This window comes from Erpetoichthys calabaricus, chromosome 10 (genome assembly GCF_900747795.2).
Source record: "Erpetoichthys calabaricus chromosome 10, fErpCal1.3, whole genome shotgun sequence".
NCBI classification, from domain to species: Eukaryota; Metazoa; Chordata; class Cladistia; order Polypteriformes; family Polypteridae; genus Erpetoichthys; species Erpetoichthys calabaricus.
This window is the reverse complement of record NC_041403.2, coordinates 72,340,139-72,364,080: the sequence shown is the minus strand read 5'-3', so window position 1 is coordinate 72,364,080 and position 23,942 is coordinate 72,340,139. Positions and strand designations below refer to the sequence as shown.

At 39.2% G+C, this 23,942-nt stretch overlaps 1 protein-coding gene across 1 annotated transcript in view; it reads right to left on the bottom strand.

Annotated features, from left to right (window-relative positions):
• Positions 1–6,753, bottom strand: part of LOC114658388 (serine/threonine-protein kinase N2-like) — a 161,818-nt gene extending 155,065 nt beyond the window's left edge. The window contains exon 1 of the mRNA XM_051932786.1: positions 6,247–6,753. Within this exon, the coding sequence (XP_051788746.1) occupies positions 6,247–6,267 (21 nt within the window). The 5' untranslated portion in view covers positions 6,268–6,753. The remainder of the gene's footprint in view (positions 1–6,246) is intronic.
• Positions 6,754–23,942: the final 17,189 nt, after the last annotated feature.

Here is a 23,942-nt window from a genome sequence, read left to right as displayed (position 1 = left end):
ACGGAATGTTCAGAACTTTAAAAATATCTTCGTTATACACGTTTAATTATGTCATCCATTCAGAGTTGCGCCCATCCCAGCAAGCATTGTGTGCGAGGCAGGAGCAAATCCTGAACGAGTCGCCAGCACATCGCAGGGTGAATACGAGCAAAACATACACTAGCAGGGTGAATATAGCATAACAAAACCCCATATCCTACATGACTTTGAAAGGAAACTGAAGCATGCCGAGTAAACCCACCAGAAAAACATGCAAATTCAAGGCAGGGTACACCCGAGACACCCTTGCTGCGAGGCAGCAGTGCAACCTCCATGCCGCCACATGATTAATACATGCTTTAATGCATTTCATCATGAAAATGATATCAAGTATTTATCTTAGTATTCTAAATGTTCTGAGAGCTGGAATATCTGAAGGGAGTGTATTCTGTGCGGTGATCGCTGCGGCGCCTCTTCAGTACAAGAGGAAGTCAGTTTAAGAAGCACGTACCGATTTAACATGCCTCGGCAAACACAAAGCATTTAATAGTGCTATATAATTTATGACGGGGTTTGAGAAAATCTAGTAAATTAAATATTCATTTTACAATGAAGTTTAGCTTATGATGTTCTACTTTAATGACAAATTACGAGAATAAAGTCAACATGTCGACTTTAATCTTGACATAAATGGCGAGAATAAAGTAGAAATGTCGACAAAGTCAACATTTCGTCACACTATTACACAGTACCCAGGTACATTACACTGTATTGAAAACAAATAAAACAAGTACAACTTGGCTTGCAGTATTATCCAGTAGTATAGAAACAGTATTTACACATTTGAACATAAAGGTCCACATCTGACCTTTTAAAACCAAAGTATCTCCAGGCAACGGACGTGATTCCCTTTTTGAGGCAAAGGTTCTTCTGTGTCATCATGTTCAACTTAATCGTCATCTACAGCTTCAGTTTCAGAATGTTCTCTGTCCATTTTCACCACGCAATACCTACACCACTACTACCTATTTAGCGATGTAGCAGTGAAAAAGAGCCCCCATACAACACCTCTGTGATTAGCGGTGTAGCAGTGAAAAAGGTCTCCACTTGAACAGTTTCCCGCTGCGCCACGTTCCGAACGTCGTTTAGGCAATTTAAACCGGTATTGCGATATAAGAAAAATCCATATCATAACAAAAATAAAAAACGGTTTTCAGTATGAACCGGTATACCGCCCAGCACTAATGTATGTATAAACAAAACACGAAACTCCAGTTTCTGTACTACAGTTTGCCTGAAGAAAGGGCCTCAGCTGCCTTGAAAGCTTGCATATTGTAATCAGTTCTGTTACGAAATAAAATGTGTCATTTTGCTTCACTTCTCATAGTATGGGGTTAAGAAATTACTTCTATTACTTAAAAATTCTGCACGGCTTAACTTAAAGTGGGGAAATCCTGCTGGGTATTTAATAAGGAGGAAAAACTAAAGCTGTTATTAATGTATTTTTATCCTATCATGGAAATAGTTCAGAAATAAAAATACACAATTCATGTATGCTTTGAGAGTGCAATCATGTGACCTATCAGCTGTCAGTTAAAATCATTTTAAACTTGTAATGTTTGATATTATTTAATGAGTGTGTTGGAAATGTCAGCAAATTAAAAATTGCTTTTTAATATAGCAATACCCCCAATAAATAAACAGAGCCTTCACATTTATCTTGTTTGCAAAGGATATCACTACAATCGAATGCCCAACCACCCATTTTCTGACCAGCATAAACAACTCAATAGTCACAGACAGAAAGAACTCACATCTCAGCTGGACTGGATGCAAGGCAGAAATCAACTTTAAACACAGGGCCTCCCTCACACATATCCACATTTATCCCCATCCTCGACTTGGGCAAATTTAGAGTCATACGGCAACCTATCTTGGGTGTCTTTGGTATGTCAGTGGAAATCCACAGTATCTGGGGGAAACTCCACACAAGAGTATTAGCATTTATAAAAAAATTAATAATAATAATAATAAAAAACAACACATTTTTAAACAAAGAAACTCCCTCTATATCTGTGACTAGTCTACAATGACAATATGAGCTGTTCCATATTTTCATTCTAAAATATTTTTTTGTGTTTTAAAACATCCATATTTGTCAGACATTTATTTCACTCAGCTCATAATTCTGAACCACATGGCAAATCTCGCTGATGCTAATACATGCAATGCATTAACAGACATGCAGAATCATAGAGATGCACAGTTTTCACGGCTTCTAATACATGCTTTAATGCTTAAAACAAATCAACAAAAATTAAAATTGTGCTGCTTAAAAGAGGTATGGACAAAGCACAATGGAGTCTGACACACTAGAAATTTAAAGTTAATTTGGACTTGTCCATTACTCTTCAGTAAGCATTACTAACCAGCTGTTATCTCTTGTACACCAAAGCATACATAAATCTCACAATAGAAAATATTACAAACCTGACACAGTGATTTACTGATGTGAAAAGGATGTTATTAACATAGAAGTGTTAAAGAAATTGTGTTGAAAATATTCTGAATTATTTTGGTATATACCAATTTATCATGGCAATGATATAAAAAGTGCATAAATACTAAAAACAAAAATTCAAACATTATCTTTCAGTTACTGAACAGAAAATGTCAGTGAAAATATTTTGTATGCGCACGTAGCAAAATAAGTAGTCTATGATGATATTGTTTCTTATATTCACTGGGCTAAAAGCCCCTCAACCCAATATACCCCCCGCCCCAAGCTTCTGCAATAAAGGGAAATCCCTAAAACATAAATGAAATTAAAGCCCAGAATGTAAACAACTGTACCAGTTTGTTTTTTTTTTTTTTTAAAAAGAAAAAACAACATTTCTTTGTTTTCCTTTGGTTTTCCATTAATGAGGAGGAGGACTGGAATAATAACATAAAAAGTTGGAAAAATTACGAGAGACCATTCAGCCAGCCAGGCTAATCTGGTTATCCTCAAGTTGTCCCAATATCTTATCTAGGCATTTTTTGAAAGCTGAAAATATTTGAGCTTCAAATACATGACTTGATAGGCAGGAAGGAGTGTGAGAATCTGGCACTTCCATTTTAAATGTACTTCTTCCTTAATGTCTACTGATGCCCTTTAGTAAGTGATTTACCTATAAACCAAACCATGTCTAATTTTTCAATTTTAATCATTGCCTTTGGATATTTAGAAATATCTAGCCTTCTCAACACTGAAGAGATTTAAAATTACATTTGCCTTTCAGAGGAGGACATGACCTTTTAGCTCAGATACGCACTTAGTTGCTCTTCTCAACATACCTCCTTGATGCAGTAATTTAAAGCAGAATGGTGGTCACAGCTGTAAATAAAATGGGTTCAGTTCCACTATTTAATGTGATAAGTAAATAATTTAACTAGCCCTTGCAATGAAATAAAAACACACTGTTGTCTTGAAATACCAAATAAACTAAACCAACTTTTCTGGGATATGAAATATACCATTTAACTAGATTGTGCATTTAAAATTTTTTTTAAAAATGACAGAGAGAAAGAAGTAAACAGAGGGAAATGTTATTCATTTCCAAGTAAAATTCAAAATGTATGATTCTGATACATCAAAAATTATTGTACATATTTTAAATGGCTGTAAGTCTGCTTCTCCTAAGACAGTAGATTACCTATTGAGCTAGCAATTCAGGCAATATTAATAGTCCAAATAGATCAGGAGTATTAAAAAAAAAAATGTATTGTAACAACTTTGTAGAAAGAACCTATGAAAATCCCTTATTATTATTGTAGGTGCTTTATGGAATTCTCCAAGGAGAGGGAGATCAACTGGTTATGCAACAAGACAAAAAGGCATGTAACAGCAAAGGTACTACTGATGAAGATTAAAGCCTGCAGCTTGCTTGCTCAGGTGTGTGGAACTACCTAATTGATGCGACTCTATTAATTCTCATCTTGACAATGTGGGTCTAGAAATTTCACTTCAGCAGCTGCATTCACAACTCAGCAGTTGCAGCAATTGGTTGTCTGTTTATTTGTTGTGGTGACAAGCCTGCTTTAAAGTTTTTAACTGTTCCTGTTTTATGGATGCTTCCATAATAACTATATCTGTTGATGGTGGATGCTCTGTGGCAACTCTAATCTGATATTGAATGTTTTTAGGAAACTGAAACAAGCAACAATAAGCCAAACAATGGTTCAATTTTACTGAAATTCGTATAAAAAAATAAAATAAATATTGTGAATAACTACAACCACTGACCTATTGATGTTTATGCTCTAATCATTCCTGCCTTCCCCTTTGAGCACAGGAGGTGCAGGCATATGGCAAGCCAGTTTAAAATGTAATGCCTTCCTTTATCTAAAATATAGGAAATTGGGGGATCTGGGAGGAAATCCCATGCAAATCTGTGAAACCGGAATTAATAGATAAGTGAAACCTGAATTAATAGATAAATTAATATTAGAATTTTGATTATTGAAAATAAGTGTACAGAAAATAACTGGCATTAAAGGTCAATTAGGCTTGAACTCTTAAGAAATTACTTCCAGATTTTATAGGTCTTTTGTTAATTCTAAGAACTATCAAAATAAAATGTTCATCTTGATAACCTGCTCTTGTATCATACAGAGAAGACTTGAAAAACAGCACTGAAGATTAACCTTGTATTTAATACATTAACTCAACAATGGAGGTGGGGGAAAAAAATACTGAAATATTCTAAATCAGTTTAAAAAATTACTGGAATTTAGAGGTGCTGAACTATTTACCAACTTCTGTGTGAGCTGGAGTAAACCATCTACTATCTTATTAAAGGAGATATGCAAAAAAAAAAAAAAAATCGTTACCAAAGTGGAAGGAACTTCACCAGCAACCTCCTTGAAAAGGGTAGATTGACTTAAAGTAATATGAAAACTGCGACTAGACCCCCCCCCCCGTGCCATGTTTACAGAAAGCATAAATCTGAAAAATTGCAGTACATTAAGTATCGGCAATTTAATTCAGGGAGTCCGACTCAGATTAAACATTAAATTCTCTCAGAAAAAAAATCGAAGAACATGACGCCAAAGCAAAGTTGTCATTTGTATCTCTGCACAATGATCCAGTCCTCGCCGGAATGACGGGAGGAGAATGTCAAAGTTCTAAATGAAACAGAGTCACAGCGCGCTCTGTAAATTGCTACACCTGTATGACAAGGGTTCACGTAACAAGGTCGCACCCCTTAATATAAATAATATTACCGCGCCCACTGATTGAACGATTATGAAGTCTCTGGACTCTTTCCCTTACTTCCCAAAGGGGGTGTCGTAATGTAACAGTGACCCAATAATAGCATTGACAGTACTCAAAGTGCGATGAGCAGTCCTTCATATCGCTGATAAAACACTTTATTAATAACCATTTGTTTTTGACAGCACACAAGTGCAAGAAACGTAAAGGCTTACAGTTCGGACATTATTTATATAAAGACACACGGGACAGTTTTAGCACTGTTCAAAGACTTTATTTACAGAAATCCTCTTAAGGAGGTGAGCACAACACACTGGTTAGTCGGGAACGCGGTTTGCTGAAATGGGATTCCGTCCAAAAGCTTTGGCTAGTTACATGCGCTTTATTCGAGAGAGCTTTCGAAAATGCCTAAAATAAACTGGCATTCTCGGGCATTATTTACTTGTGCGTCAAACTCCAAAGGACAGGATTTATTTAGTGGAAACCAAGAGGCTTTCCAAAGCGAGGGGATGGCATTGTTCGGCAGCTTAATAACAAACCAGACACGACAGGCGGAAAAGTTCCCGAAAGGCACCTTCGTGTTGTTATTATTTTAAGAAGAAATTCCTTCACCCATTCTCCGTGTCGAAATCGTCCTCCGTGTTGTGAGTTTTGACTGCTGTGAAGTACAGCACCCCGCACAAAGGGTGATTTCGCTTTAAGGAGCAACAGTTGGATCACTAGCTACTTGTTTTTTTCCAGGCCTCGATCCCTACGTCCCAGACAACTGCCTGGAAATTCGCAAGGACCCCCTCCCCTCACGAAACACACACCGCCACCACCCCCCACTAAATAAATAAATAAACATACATGTAGAAAAGCAAACAGTTTATTGTATCCTCTTAACTTTTCATTCACGGCTGAGCAAATACTTTTATGTTTACTTAAAAAAAAAATAAAAACACACACACACACATCTCTAAACTTTACGAAGCGTGTGCGGCGAGAAAAATGCACTAGTCAAGTTTCCTTACCTGCACGGAATCGGTCGCCATCTTAACTCCAACTTTGAATTAAACTCACGGTGCAGTGAAAATGAGGAGTGGGGGGAAAAAAGAGCTGCGAAAGTTGACGCCGAGCTCCGAATCCACCGCGGGTTCAAGGAAAAAACATCGCAAACTTCTGCCTTCCCTTGGAAGATCAGTCTGGAAATCCTGGACTGGCCATTTTCTTTCTATCTTTTCTCAACGTCAATGAGTTTTAATGCAATATTTCAGTGAAATGCGAACCAGAGGCGGAGGTTAATGTTAGTTTAGCTCGCCAACCCCCGCCCTCGGGAGCCGCTCTTCGACGGCTTGCTTGTTCTTGCTGTCTCTAGATGACGCTCAGCCTGCTTACTCCTGATCCTTGGCTAGGCGACTCGATTCATACATTCCCGATCACGTGACTGCTGACTTGGCTTCGTTGTAGGCACACTGTGCTACACTGAAACTCCATACTCGTCGAAAACGCGTTAACCGCGTGGATACAGAACACTTAGGCAATTTTTCTGTAGACGGCACCAGCACAGTCAGGTATGACACGCTGTTTAACATATGGATACATATTCATTATGTGTGGGGGGAGCCGTTGAGAAATGGAATGCACAGACTTGTAAGGCTAAACAATCGAAAGGATGTTTCTAAATTTCATTGTTTCAGTACACATGTAATCAGTTTAGTAATTATCTAGGCTCTGGCTAGAAAAATATACAAAATATTGTTATCAACCTACCTATATGCTAGCTAGATAACTTTAAAGAATTGTGACATCTATTTATGTGATGTTTGGAAGCATCCTGAGAAAGTCTGTATAACAGACGTTTACAGAATGGGGACATATCTTTCTCTTCCGATCTATGTGCTAATTACAGAGAGATAAGACAGAAAAGTGATAGCTATGTCTGTACGTACATGGCGTATGTAACAATCAATGTGCTGGTTTTAGACATCTGAATCATGGCTTGGAACTGTCAATGTAGCAATACACTAGTTAGATGCATCTACAGAACAATAATATACAAAGTGTAAAATAGGAGGGGTCTTTGGTGTTGTGGGGCCTTTAGTCATCCCTCTGGGCCTCTAGAAAGCCTGAAAATCAAAATTGTGGGGTCTGGGCTCCATTAAAACACTGGCCATTACTGAGGTTAAAAGAAAATATGGTAGCTGACAGCTTTAAATAAGGAGGATTCTAGAAAGAAAGTGGATACTTTATAAACAAAAAAAATAATCGAAGCACCATATAGACTTTAGTGCTGTACTCTGAAAAGTGAACTCTGTAATATCATGTCTGGTATAGGACCATCTGCTTGCCCGAGGATGCACATGGTGACTTTGAAAGGAATAGAGCCTGAATGATCACTGTCTGCTGTGGATTTCCCCCAGCTATTAATACTTACAAGTGGAAGCCTTTTTCAGTAAACTAATAAACTCAGTATCCTTTGATGCGATATCATGTATTCAGATTTATCAGGGGTGGGTATCAAAGAGGGGAAACATAAACATATATCTTGTCTCTGGAAAGAAAAGGTAATTCCTACACAAAGCATTGTGACATCCTCCCATTTTTGTACTGGTTAGAGACATCTCTAGAATTGTTATATCTATCTATCTATCTATCTATCTATCTATCTATCTATCTATCTATCTATCTATCTATCTATCAGTGATGGATGCAAGTCCGGATCCAGCCTTGGATAGGGCTCATACATAGCGAGGATAATGAATCCATGACAAAGGAATGGAAACAGCTACATCACTACCACTTTCTGTGCATGTATATAATGTTAATTAAAGACATGTCTGAATAGCCCAGACATTGTATCCTTAACCTCTTTTGTATTTTTTTCATGAGATTAACAAGTGTGTGTGTATACAACATATATTGTGAAGGACGTCTTGTGAGGACTAGCATCCTTAATGTAGCTGTATTGAAATCCTTACCTGGTCAGGATGCCAATGGTATGGAAAGATAGGGGAAGGCAGCTTAATCAGGCCATTGCCTTCCCAGATCCACTAGATGGCAGCCCCTTGGGTTACTGTGCCACCATGTATTCCCTGAGGGCACACTGGGAATTGTAGTTCGCTGCCTCTGCCCTGTTGGGTTCCATGGGTGTCGCCAGGGAAAGGACTAGTGAGCCCAAATTGTCAGGCTCCAGCCTTACCCGGACGAGCTCCTGGGTCACAGCTTTGGGACACCGGAAGTACTTCTGGATTTTATGTATAAGGAGCTGCCTGCCTTAACTCAGTCAGCCAAAGTAAGGAGGAGGTGGACAAAGCTTACGAGAGGCATGGAGAAGAAGTGAGAGAGTGACAAAGAAACAGAGTGCTGGAGAAATGAGTATTGTGGTGTGGAAAACAATTACTATAATAAGAGTTTCACACAATAAAAACTCTTTGTGGCAAACTTGTGTCCAGGCATGTGTGTCAAGAGTTTGGAATTCTAAGAATAGCCCTGAGTGGTGTTAACCCACAGGCACTTGATGTCACATACACAAGCCAGACAGGTATGTTTACAGAATGGTGACATATCTTTCTCTTCCTATCTATGTACTAATTAGAGAGAGACAGACAGACAGACAGACAGACAGAAAAGTGATAGCTATGTAGTATGTACATGGCATATGTAACAATCTACAGTATGTGCTGGTTTTAGACATCTTCTGAATTATGACTTGTAACTATCAATGTAGCAATACACTAGTTAGAGTCATCTACAGAACAGTAATATACAAGGTGTAAAATATGAGGGGTCTTTGGTGTTGTGGGTCCTTTAGTCAACCCTCTGGACCCCTAGAGAGCCTGAAAATCAAAATTGTGGGGTCTGGGCTCCATTTAGAAAAAAAAGACACTGGCCATTACTGAGGTTGAAAGAAAATATGGCAGCAGACATATACTGTACATCTTCTATAACATAGGAGCTCTGGAGTCTTTCCACATCAGACACCCTCTCCCAGGTGACCCTTCCACAACTGATCAAACTTCAGGTTGTGTCCCAAGAGTAAGAATGGTCTGTGAACAATTCTTTTTACTGTACAGCCATTATGTTGGTTATTATGCCTGTTGGCACTATAAATAGTGCTTGCCACTAATTTCAGCACCTGTTTATGATACCAATGGTAGGACTTGCCAACAAGGTTCTTGGATATGAGCTGGGAATGTTCTCCAGTGTAGGCTTTTGGAGACATAAGAGGCAGCTTACCCCAGCAGATGTGGGTTGCTGAATCGGGGAGAGCTTCAGAGACTGATTTGACTGATGCAGTCATGAATTTAATATGATAAAGTCAGCCTGCCAGAGGTCAGACCACAAACATTTGCAGGCCATGGTCTGTTTAGACCTCGTCCATGTTCTGTACCGCTGTATCTCAACCATCCTCCTGATGTTCTGTTTCTATACTCCTGCTCACATCTCATCTTGGATTGGCATTATGATGGTCCCAATTGTAGATGATAGAGTGCAAACTGCCAGGGCTCATCCATCCTGTCGATTTTGACTCCACCAGCACAATGTTCTGGAATATTTATTCATTTTGTTTGATTATTGTCTGTGCCCTCGACTTTCTTCCAGTCCTGAGCTCTATGTCACTGTGTGGTACTGTGAGGTCACTAGAATTTACAGCAGCAATTCTATGCTAAAAGTAACCCTGAACTCATTATTCATGTTGTTAATCTGGAGCAACATTGTTTTGTTTTTCCAACACATAGTGTCTGATCATTCTTTCCATGGCATTGTCTCACATTACTAGAAGCTATCATTTTGAATTATACACTTTTTGGGATCCTTTGCCTATTTCTTATGTGGATCATGCTGTTTAATAAAACAGCTTCATGTATATTTAGACATCTTGTTAATTTAATTGCAAAATGCTGTTTTTAAAACTAACTTTTCTGTTCTTCCCAAAATATTTATTTCATATCCTTTGGTAGTCAAAGTATAAATTGCTAAATAGGCATGTTTAAATGGGTATTTTAATTGAATTACCAGAAAATAAATTGTAAAGTGTTTATGACCTTTATTCTGTTCCTGTAATTAAAGCATTACAGAGCCTTTCTACGTAGCTATCAGTGTCAAAACACTGAGACATCAACTGAGCCATGACAACTGTGGTTCTAAAATTGTATTTAAAGTCACTTGTTGGAATATACCATCTTTGTCATCTTTAGCTACTGCCATTATTTGTGTTCATCATCTACAGTAGTTAAAATACACTGAGTGAAAATTGCAAGGTAAATTTGAGCTCTACACTTACAGTATGATTTGCCATTTCCTCATTCAATTCAGTTAAAAAAGACTGCCCACACAAATAAGCAGGCCTAATGCTAATTGAGATTTGAGGACTGCCAGTTGCACAAATCCTGCAATGCAAAATTAACATTGATCCCTCCTTAACTGCTATGCTTATTCATTCTTTGTTCTGCTTAGAACCTGCTTCTATGAGTCATCCTCTTCTTACATACCACAGATGAGACAGTGAGAAGTGTCTATTACAGTCCATTATAGAAGAACGTATTGAGAGTTAAGGGATTCATGTGCTCGTCGTGTATAGCCATAAATCTCTTTACATGGGGTGTAGTGTTTCTGACAGTCTTTCTATAGATGAAGAATTACACTGTCACATCCTAAAGTGCCAGTCATTATTGTGGTATTCACTTTCAAAGCACTGGTATGTGAGACACTTGAAAAAGCATATTTTCCATCCATCTATCCATCCTTTTCTGAAATACATTTATTCTTAGACAGGGTTGCAGAGATGCAGAGATTACTCTGGCCTCATTAGATACATGGAAAAAAAACATCAGAACTGTATATTAGTCCAATGCACATCAACACTAACTCATATTGGACTATTTTTGAGCTGACAATTAACGTCACAAGCTCAAGCATACCTTTAGGATTCAGGAGGAAATCTGTGCACCTGATGAAAGCCCATGTGGACACAGGGAGAATGTACAGACTCTTCATAGATGGCAATTGAACTGAAATGTAAGCTTAGGTCCTCAAAGATGTGCTGTGTCAGACTCAAAGACTGTGCCACCATTTCACATCACAAAAAAATTGGATTAGAAAAAATCAGTTTGAACAGCCATATAATTCATAATTACTAATTGAAATATTTGGGTATTTTTTCAGCCCTAAGTTTAATTATTTATTTTTCTAATATCACAGTACATGGTACATGGTGGCATTTAAAAAGAATGGTAAAGTATGATGCCTTTCTTAGATTTTTGAGGAAATCTTCCTCTTTCTATGCAAGGCATGTTTTTATATTCATGACAATATTGGGTTAAACTGGAAAAACAGAAGAGTAATGTTAGTTACAGCATCCAGGCAAATCAATGTTATTGATGGACATTCATATCATCCATCTATCCATCCATTTTCTGTTGCTTATCTGGGTCCAAGTTGTGGAGGCAATAGTCTAAGCAATGATACCCAGAAATTCATTTTCCCAACCACCTCTTCCTGATCCTCTAGGGTGATACAGATACAGAGTCATTCATTCCCAGGACAGCCAAGAGATATAATCTTTCCAGAGTGTCCTAGGTCTGCCCCGAGGTTACCTCCTGGGTGGACAGGCATGAAACACCTCAAAGTAGTGGTGACCAGGAGGCTTCCTAATCAGATCCCCAAACCACCTCAACTGGTTTCTTTCAATGCAGAGGAGCAGCATCTCTACTTTGAGCTCCTCCCGAATGTCTGGGCTTCTCCCCTTATCTCTAAGGATGAGCCCAGGCACACTGTGAAGTGAAGCTCACTTCTACTGCTTATACAGTATCTGCAATCTAGTTTTTTCAGTCACTTCCCATAGCTGATGACCATAGGTGAGGAGTAGGAACGTAAATCTTGAGCTTCGCCTTTTAATTCAACACCCTCTTTACCATACCTGATCAGTACAACATCTGCATGACTGCAGACACTGCTTCTATCCACCTGTCAATATCCCATTCTTTTCTTCCCTTACTTGAGAACAAGATCCAGAGATAATTAAACTCCTCTGCTTGTGGCAGCACCTCATCCCCATCCAGGAGAGGACACCAACCTTTTCCAGCTAAGGACCATGACCTTGGAAATGGAGGTGCTGATCCTCATCCTGATGACTTCGCACCCAGCTACAAACCATTCCAGTGCATGTCTAAGGTCGCAGCCCAATGAAGTCAGCCTGACCACATCATCAGCAAAAAGCACAGATATGATCCTGAAAACTCTGACACCCTCCACTCTTTGGCTGTGTTTAGAAATTCTCTCCATAAAAATTATGAACAGAATTGATGACAAAAGGCAGTCCTACATCCACCAGTAACAAGTCTGTACTACCGGCAATGTGAACCAAGCTTTCACTGTTGTTGTACAGGGACAGAATAGTCTGAAACATCTGGCCTTGTACTCCATACTCCTTAATACTCCATACTCCCCACAAGACACCCTGAGGGAAGCTGTGTATGCTTTTTCCAAGTTCCCAAAGCACATGTAGATTGGTTGGGCATACTCTCATGAACCCTCTAAAATTGTTGTGAGTATAAAAAGCTGGTCCAGTGTTTCGCGCCTGGGATGAAATCTGCATTGTTCCTCCTGAATGTGAGGCTCAACTGACAACTGGATCCTCCTTTCCAGAACACTGGCACAGGCCATCCCAAAGAGGCTTTGGAGTACGATTCCCCCTAAAGTTTGAACACACCCTCCAGTCCCCTTTCTTAAAGACAGGCCTCCACACAGTGTTGAAGAGGTGTGTCAGCCAAGATAGCTCAACAACATCCAGAGCCTTCAAGAATCCAGGGAGAACATCATCCACCCCTGGCACTTTACCACTGTGGAGTTCTTTTAACTACCTCAGTTCTCCTTCAAGTCCCTCTGCTTCCTCAAAGGAAGATGTGACAGTGGAATTTAGGGTGTTCTCAAAGTGATTTTTCCACCATCTGACTATATACCCATTTAGGGTGTTCTCAAAGTGATTTTTCCACCATCTGACTATATACCCAGGTGAGGTCAGCAGCACTCCATCTGTGCTATAAGCCATATGAGTTTCCCTACTGAGTCACCTGACAGTTTGCAGAATTGTTTTGAGGCCAACAGAAATCAATTTTTCATGACCTCACTGAACTCCTCCCATACCTGTGTTTTTGCTTCCGCCATTGCTGTACTCTGCTTGGCCTGTCAGTACCTGTCAGTCGACTTTGGAGTTCCATAAGCTAATCAAGGTTGAAGATAGATACTTTATTAAACCCAAGGGGAAATTCACAATTCCTTCTTCAGTCTGACAGCTCTCTTTTTTCGGGTGGTTATCACTACTGGCCTCGGGGATTACCACCACAACAGGCACCAATGCCCTTACTTCTGAAGCTCCGTGCAGCTACTTCAACAATAGAGTCAAGAAACATGTTCATGTTCAATATCCCCAGCCTCCCTTGGAATGCAAGAGAATTTAGTCTGGAGGAGAAAGTTGAAGATCTCCTGGACTAGGTTGTGTGCCAAACACTCCCAGCAGGATAGTGGGGAAATTCCTCTGGCTTGCTCCTTGTTCCAATTGATATTGCTTCTGTTGAGTGCTGTCCTAGAGGGGAAGTTATAATGTTAGCATTCTGACATTGTGAGGGCAGCCAGATTCTTCCACAGTCTAATTAAAATAGTCTGCTACCCATTGATCCAAATGATTGTAACGATTCACCCAATACCTTGATACTGTGTACCCTGAATTCAATTTATACTTATGTCTCCATTTTCATGCAGATGTGGATTCTTGCAAAGAAGGAGGTCCGACTACAAATTGAGCTCCTCTGTAAATGTACAGTATGTACATGTGATTTCTCAGTTTTTTTATTTTTAATAAATGTGCAAAAACCTCAAGTAAACTTTTTTCATGTTGTCATTATGGGGTGTTGTGTGTAGAATTCTGAGGAAAAAAATGAATTTAATCCATTTTGGAATAAGTCTGTAACATAACAAAATGTGGAAAAAGTGATGTGCTGTGAATACTTTCCGGATGCACTGTATATATACACATGCCATTTAAATTGTGAGGAATTAGTTCAGCTTATACTTTTAGCAATCAATTCTTTGATGTTTTCTGTGACCAGTAAATCAGTAACTCAAAGGTCAGTCTTTGCCACAGAAGCTGTATTTCAAAGGGGAGTTTCAGTCATTTTACAGTCAAATCAGACACTGCAGAAAGCAGCTGCCTGAGAGGAAATGTTTTCAAACAGAACTGCATGTAGAAGGTTGGGCTGTTGACTCAATGTGGTGGAGTCTTTAACATTTTAATCCAATCATTTTATTTAAAAAAGAAAAAAGAACAGAAAATGTCATTTCTGAGAAATGCAAACAATAAATTGCTTTCTCCTATTCTTGCCACTGTTGTTAAAATACATTGTTGTGATATATGAGAGCATCCCATCCTGTTTTGTTTCAGATTCATCATCCTTGTTTTCAAAATGTGGTATGCAAATGTCGTAGAACATACCTGTATACTACACTGAAAAGCAGCTTTGTATACCCTTTTAAATATTGCTACTTGCAGCTTTCCAACATAGCCTTATATTAAAAACTCTGTTTGTATCCTATACATGAGTTTTCTAAATATGTAAGTATATGTACACTGTGTGCTTAATGGCTTGAGTATGTATGGCCAGGTATGATGGGAATAAACTACAATGGTGCTTGAAAGATTTGAAACTGTTATTGTAGTTTTCACAATGTTATATGTTTAATGAAATTTTTCTTTGATGAAAACTAGCATTCACTTTTCGAAACAGAAAGTTGTGAGGTGGTTCCCAGATGATAACAGGCTACCAAAGTAGCACACCTGGGGTCTCATGTATAATGCCATGCATAGAATTCACACTAAAACATGGTGTATGCACAAAAAAGTTCAGATGCAAAGCAAGGTTTCTCACACTTTCCCTTTATAAATTCCAATTATTGTGAAATGTAATGCACATGCATGCACCTACAGTCCCACCCCAACTCCTCCCAGAATTACGCCTATTTGAATATGCAAATCAATATAAATAGCCCCTTCAGTTCAGTGTTTTGTTAAAAGACAAATGCAAAAGCAAAAGAAGAATTTCAGCAAATGCAAAATGGAGGTCCAGCTCAGTGAAGTGGAGGCAAAGAAAAATGTACTATTTGATGGCTTAAGCAGTGGTATAAGAAACAAAGGGAAATTGATGGAGTGGTACAGCATGGTGGAGGCACTCCAAAGTCCAGAAAGTCTCACAGTGTTCAAAATAATAAAAAGTCATGGTCACATATCAAAGTCGACATGAAAAGGTGAGTCGCAGCCCGCCATCTGAAAAAAAAGTCTATATCGAGATTAAAGTCGAAATGTCAACTTTAATCTTGAAATTTCTACTTTAATCTCATAGTTTATTTTGTCATTGAAGTAGAACGTTGTCAACTTCACCTTAAAACCAATGTTTAGTTTACTAGAGTTTCTCAAACCCCATCGTAGCTAAAGTAGCACGTTAAATGGTTCATATTCTAACTGTTCCCCAACAGTTGTTAATCATTATGTGCTTCTTAAATGGGGTTTCTCTTATGCCAACGGGAGCGTGCAGGCAGTGATCGCCACACAGAATACATTGCATTCATGATATTACAGTTCTGTGAATATTTTAGAATACTAAGATGTATACTTGAAATCATTTTCATAATGAAATGCTTTAAAGAATATATTAAATATACTGAGGCATGGTGGTGCAGTGGTAGTAAAGAGCTGGCACCCTGTTCATGAATTGTTCCTGCCTTGCACACGACTCTTGCTGGAACGGGCACGACCCTGGATGGAATAATTTATTGTAGCAGTACTGTCTTTGTCAAACGTACCAACCCCCAATTCCTGTCCTTACATTTTCTTTCTCCACGTAACCAATCTCCACACAATAAGCATCTGTTATAAATGTAAAACCAGCTGTAAGCTTAGAATGCCGATTCTTCAAAACTTTTAAGGGACATTGAAAAATCTTCATTATATATGTTTAATTATTCCATCCATCCATCCAGGGCCATGGAGCAATCCCTGGGCGGGGTGCCAGCTCATCACAGACTGAGCACACACATACACTAGATAGTGTCAATTAAGCATCACCAAATCTATTAACCTGCATGCTTTGGAAGGAAACTGAAGCACGCAGAGGAAACCCACCAGGAAAACATACAAACTCCAAGCAGGGGACACCTGGGACATGACCCCTTATTGTGAGGCAGCAGTGCTTCCACCGTGCCACTGTGCCCCCACATGTTTAATTATTAACTACACATTACTTAAAAAAAGTTAACAATTTATCTGTAAAATATAATATACATACTTTAAAGTATTTCATCTTAGAAATTATATCAACTATACATCCTTGTACTTTAACAGTACATGTTTCCAAAAGGATATGTCTTGGAAATCTAAATCAACTTAGAAGCCAGTCATTACCAGGGACAAGAAGTCAGTATGATCTGTAAATACACGTTCTCTTCTAGTTCTTCCATTTGTGATGTCTTCTAACAACCCTAATAGACAGACAGGGGTTCAGGACCTATATAATTAGACCAAAAGTAGTAGCAATTTTGTTGTATTACTTCTCTTCTGTGTATTTTTTACTTCATGATATCATCATGATTGTCACTCCCTTTGTATTATTCTTGTTAACAAAGATGTAATTTTAGTTCATTTGGTCCTCCTTATATTTCTAGGAACACTACGGGACCACCTCCTCTTATTTACAAGGATTAACATTAACAAATGTTATGTACAGTATATTCAATAGAACTGTTCCATGGATAAGAAAACAAAATGGAAAATAACAGCAAGCTTGATTAAAACTTAACTTCTTCTTCTTGTTTCGGCTGCTCCCATTAGGGGTTTCCACAGCGGATCATCTTCTTCCATATCTTTTGGTCCTCTGCATCTTGTTCTGTTACACCCATCACCTGCATGTCCTCTCTCACCACATCCATAAACTTTTTCTTAGGCCTTCCTCTTTTTCTCTTACCTGGCAGCTCTATCCTTAGCATCCTTCTCCCAATATATTCAGCATCTCTCCTCTGCACATGTCCAAACCAATGCAATCTCGCCTCTCTGACTTTGTCTCCCAACTGTCCAACTTGAGCTGACCTTCTAATCCTGTCCATCCTCGTCACACCCAAATCTTCGCATCTTTAACTATGCCACCTACAGCTCTGTCTCCTGCTTTCTGGTCAGTGCCGCCATCTCCATCCCATATAACATAGCTGGTCTCACTACTGTCCTGTAGACCTTCCCTTTCACTCTTGCTGAAATCCGTCTGTCACAAATCACTCCTGACACTCTTCTCCACCCATTCCACCCTGCCTGCACTCTCTTTTTCACCTTTCTTCCACAATCCCCATTGCTCTGTACTGTTGATCCCAAGTATTTAAACTAATTCACCTTCGCTAACTCTACTCCTTGCATCCTCACTATTCCACTGACCTCCCTCTCATTTACACACATGTATTCTGTCTTGTTCCTACTGACCTTCATTCCTCTCCTCCCTAGAGCATATCTCCACCTCTCCAGGTTCTCCTTAACCTGCTCCCTACTATCGCTACAGATCACAGTGTCATCAGCAAACATCATAGTCCACCGGGGGGGGGGGGGGGTCCTATCTAATCTCGTCTGTCAACCTGTCCATCACCATTGCAAATAAGAAAGGTCTCAGAGTCGATCCCTGATGTAATCCCACCTCAACCTTGAATGCATCCGTCACTCCTACCATAGAACTCACCACAGTCACACTTCCCTCGTACATATTCTGTACAACTCTTACATACTTCTCTGCCACTCCTGACTTCCTCATACAATACCACAACTCCTCTCGAGGCACCCTGTCATATGCTTTCTCCAGGTCCACAAAGACGAAATGCAACTCCTTCTGGCCTTCTCTATACTTCTCCATCAACACCCTCAGAGCAAACATCGCATCTGTGGTGCTCTTTCTTGGCATGAAACCATACTGCTGCTCACTAATCGTCACTTCACTTCTTAACCTAGCTTCCACTACTCTTTCCCATAACTTCATTCTGTGGCTCATCAATTTTATCCTCCTGTAGTTACTACAGTCCTGCACATCCCCCTTATTCTTAAATATCGGTACCAGTACACTTCTTCTCCACTCCTCAGGAATCCTGTCACTTTCCAAAATTCCATTAAACAATCTGGTTAAAAACTCCACTGCCATCTCTCCTAAACACCTCCATGCTTCCACAGGTATGTCATCTGGACCAATGGTTTTTCCATTCTTCATCCTCTTCATAGCTGTCCTTACTTCCTCCTTGCTAATATGTTGCACTTCCTGATTCACTATCTCCACATCATCCAAACTCTTCTCTCTCTCGATCTCTTCATTCATAAGCCTCTCAAAGTACTCCTTCCATCTGCTCAACACACTCTCCTCGCTTGTGAGTATGTTTCCATCTTTATCCTTTATTACCCTAACCTGCTGCACATCTTTCCCAGCTCGGTCCCTCTGACTAGCCAATCGGTACAGGTCCTTTTCTCCCTCCTTAGAATCCAACCTTTTATACAACTCATCATGTGCTTTTTCTTTAGCCTTCGCCACCTCTCTCTTCACCTTGCGCCTTATCTCCTTGTACTCTTGTCTACTTTCTGCATCTCTCTGACTATCCCACTTCTTCTTTGCCATCCTCTTCCTCTGTATACTTTCCTGTACTTCCCCATTCCACCACCATGTTTCCTTTTCCTCCTTCCTCTGTCCAGATGTCACGCCAAGCTCTCTTCTTGCTGTCACCCTTACTACATCTGCTGTAGTTTCCCAACTGTCTGGTAATTCTTCACTACCACCCAGTGCCTGTCTCACCTTCTCCCTAAACTCAACCTTGCAGTCTTCCTTTTTCAACTTCCACCATTTGATCCTTGGCTCTGCCCTCACTCTCTTCCTTTTCTTGATCTCCAACGTCATCCTACAGACCACCATCCTATGCTGCTTAACTACACTTTCCCCTGCCACTACTTTGCAGTCTTCAATCTCGTTCAGATTGACTCTTCTGCATAGGATGTAATCTACCTGTGTGCATCGTCCTCCACTCTTGTACGTCACCCTTTGTTCCTCCCTCTTCTTAAAATATGTATTCACCACAGCCATGTCCATCCTTTTGGCAAAATCCACTATCCTCTGACCTTCTTCATTCCTCTCCTTGACACCATACCTATCCATCACCTCCTCGTCTCCTCTGTTCCCTTCACCAACATGTCCATTGAAATCCGTTTCAATCACCACTTTCTGTCCCTTGGGTACACTGTTCATCATTTCATCTAACTCACTCCAAAAATCTTCTTTATCACCCATTGCACACCCAACTTGCTGTGCATATGCACTAACAACATTCATCATCACACCTCCAATTTCCAGCGTCATAATCATTACTCTGTCTGACACTCTTTTCACCTCCAGAACACTGTTGACATACTGTTCCTTCAGAATAACCCCTACCCCATTTCTCCTCCCATCCACACCATGATAGAACAATTTGAATCCACCTCCGATCCACGCAGTCTTATTCCCCTTCCATTTAGTCTCTTGCACACACAATATATCAACCTTCCTTCTCTCCATCATATCGGCTAACTCTCTCCCCTTACCAGTCATACTGCCTAACATTCAAAGTTCCTACCCTCAGTTCCACTCTCTTTACCTTCCTCCTCTCCTCCTGCCTCTGGACATGTCTCCCCCCTCTTCTTCTCCTTCTTCTTCTTCGGCCAACAGTTGCCCAATTTCCGCCAGTACCCTGTTGACTAACAGTACTGGTGGTGGTCGTTGTTAACCCTGGGCTCGACAGATCTGGTATGGAAATTTGTATTGTTGTCCGCATATTGATTTGTCAAAATTTTACACCAGATGCCCTCCCTGACATAACCCTCCCCATATATCCGGGCTTGGGACCAGCACAAAGAAACACACTGGTTTGTGCATCCCCTGTCGCTGGGTTTTGATTAAAACTTAACAAATCCTTAAATTTTTAATCTCCTGAACTGATTACTATCTGATTCATGTACACAAAAATTAATTAAGTAATCAGGTAAGATTAGCTTGAAGAGTATAACTTTACAAAAACGAGAAACTTAATCTACTGTGGTCTTAACTATACAGGTTAACAGCAGTACGTCATGGGAAGGAAAGCTTCTGAGGACCTTTAGGGAAAAAACAAACAAAAAAATTAATAATACCCACATGGTTATGTGAGGTGGTAGAAAGCAATTTCAAAGGAATTTAAAATAACGATACCACAAATTAACTCTATTTTAAAATATTTGCAGATCAGTGGCAGTTTACAAAGAGCAGGGCATCCCTTGAAATTCTGCCCATGTGCTGATTGATAGAAATAAGACACATAAAGACAAAAGAAATTTGACAACTAAGAGGACACCATTTAGTCAATCAAAGCCTGTTTCTTTAACTAATATCTAAGCTGTCCCAATATGTCATCCAGGTTCTTCTTAAAGGTTGTCAAGGTTTCTGCTTCAACTTTGTCTTTGTAATTTGTTCCAGAGTCTCACAACTCTTTGCATGAAGAAGTGCTTCCTGGCTTCAGTCTTAAATGCACATCTCCTTAATTTCCACTGATGTCCTTGAGTTCGTGATTCACCCAAAAGCCTGAAAGAATGTTGCTCCAAAAATCTCCAAGAATCCCAAGTTAACATCAAACAATCCATTCTAAAAGCATTGTCAAGGTACACAAGTCATTTTTATGAAGCCTCAAAAATGAAAACAAAATCCAAAGTTGCTAGACACATAAAAGAGTTTAGAAGAAGTTCTTTAAGATACATTTTTTGCCATTATATCATTTTTTTACTTTCCTTAAAGTAAAAGTAAGTAGTAATACATGCACTGTCATTCACAGCATTAAAGAACATAATATATTTTTATCTTTTGTGTATTTCAGTTTCACAATTTTTTTCCTTTTGGAGGTGCTGGCTCAATCAGCCCTACAGCACTTTGAGCTACTTTTTTGTATGAAAATGTGCTATATAAATAAATGTTATTATTATTTATTATTATCAGTTTATTTTTGGAAAGCCATTTTCTTAAACAAGGAGCTCAGGTTTGGCAAGGGGCACCTGCTCAATGGAATTCTCAAGTGTTTCCTAACTGATCAACACGTGTTTGTTTTTCTTTTAAGTCAAGGTTTGGATTAGGGCAACCGTCCTTGTAAAAGTCGCTCATTAATTATAGGCTCTGACTTAGGTGTGCCTTTGTGGGTGGGTGTAGACAGAGATGGAGAGATAAATATTCCTGGGAACGTTGCCTTTCAATAGAAATGCAATGGTTATATTAGGCAGGGCTTAAACCTATTGTCAGCTTAGAGAAAACTTGCTATAGCAACTTTTTTCACATTCAAGTTGCAATTTTTTTGTTTTATTACCTAGAATGTTATGAAAGGTTTTGTGCTGATTAATTAATTGCAAGTCTAGAATAAAAGCACATTATCATCACCAACTTCTGGATTTACCAAGATTAGCCATTTACCTCCAAATCTTTTTCCTTCAATCTCCACAGCATATGCCATACTTCCATGCACGGACCTCATTCATGCCTTCTGCCCGTACATTTACCTTAAGCCCTTTTTCTTCCAAATTAGCTTTCCGTTTCAATATCTTCTCCTTCAGTTCCACTGCATTTTTCCCATAAAATAAAATAAAAACAATCAAAATAAGTGCACATTAAAAGTAAAATCTTACTTAACTACAAATGGCATAAAATAATATTCTCAAACCTGTGGCAGCCATAGAGAGCACTTACGTTAATGCCTGCAGTCACATTCACACAGGGCCAATTTGGAAACTCCAATAAATTAACCTGCACATATTTGGGAATGTGGGATTGTTTTATTGTGTTGTCAGATCACTTGTGACACGGACCTATCATTAAAGGTACCAACTAATCTTTTAGGTTCTTTTCTTAATGGGGGATAGGAAAAAATGTCAAAACCAGCTATGCAACTGTTACTTGTAACTTCTTGCCTATCTTACTGTCTGTATTTGACCCTGCATATTCAAGCCTTACGGACCTTTATAGCTTGCAGTTTGCTGGCAAGGGCTATCTTTAGTTCCACACCTTTACTTCAACCCAGTGTACTACCATAAGGACAGGATTGAGAAAGAACTGTAGGCTGATAACCTGGGTTCATCACAGAATGGCATAAAGGTCATGGCTGGCATTCACACTACAACAACAACAACAACAACATTTATTTATATAGCACATTTTCTACAAAATATATGTGTATATATGTGCTATACAATACAAAAAAGTAGCTCAAAGTGCTTTACATAATGAAGAAAATAAAATAAAAATAAAAGACAAAATAAGAAATTAAAATAAGACAACATTAGTTAACATAGAAAAAGAGTAAGGTCCGATGGCCAGGGGGGACAGAAAAAACAAAAAAAAAACTCCAGATGAAACTAAACGAAATAATCTTGATGAATTTGCACGACTTAAAATTATAGTTGGCTCAAAAATTCAATGAATTCTATTTAACATTCAAGATACAGGATTTTGCTTTGGAAATTAGTCAGCAAAAGGCCTAGGAAAGGGAGGTATGAGCCTCACTGCTAAGACTTAGTTTTGGATAAGCAGTGGAAAATGAATGAATGAATTAGTCAGCAAAGAAAACAGAGCTGGGAGTCAACCTTTCTTTGACTTGCATGATTTCAGAGGGGTCCTTCAGCAAACAAAAATCAAAAAAAGCCTGGACCAAGACAGTACAAATGGACATCTGCTTCACTCCCCTATAGAACAGCTTTCTCCAATATTTCACTCTTTATTTGAGATGTCTTTGGAATAACAGCAAGTGCCCAGACACTGGAAACAGGCAAATGTTATTCCATCCATCCATCCATTATCCAACCCGCTATATCCTAACTACAGTGTCACAGGAGTCTGCTGGAGCCAATCCCAGCCAACACAAGGCAGAAAACAAACACCACAGGGCACACCCACACACCAAGCACACACTAGGGACAATTTAGAACCGCCAATGCACCTAACCTGCATGTCTTTGGACTGTGGGAGGAAACCGGAGCACCCGGAGGAAAACATACAAACTCCACGCAGGGAGGACCTGGGAAGCGACCCTGGGTCTCCTAACTTTGAGGCAGCATCACTACCACTGCGCCACCATGCCGCCCCAAATGTTATTCTAATAGCAAAAACTACACACCCACAAGAATTAAATGACTTCAGACCATTGGCTTTAATTTCTTTTATTATTATTGATTACAAGAGAGCTGCTAAACAAAACCCAGGCCTATCTGGACCTTTACCAATCTGCATACAGAGCAAAGAGGGGAGTGGAAAATGCCACAGCAACACTTCTGAATTTATTGTATGAACACGTGGAAGAACCAAAAAAACATGCAAGATTTCTGTTTATAGATTTCTCATCAAGTTTTAATACAATCCAGCCCAACATTTTAGTTGACTAACTGATCGATCAGTTGTGTTTGAACCCTAAATGTTTTTTAGACTTTCTAACTAACTGTGCTATGCTGAGTCACAGGGCTTTGTAAGAGTGAGTTTAATGGGTAAGAAAAAAAATTTGTATAGCCCAACATTTCTTTTTATAAGTAGCTTTATGATCTTGACACAATGATTCTAAGCGTTGCAAAGTGTGAGGCGCCTGTAAGTAGTGGCAGGATGACTACACAAGGTCACAATAGGGAGGGAGT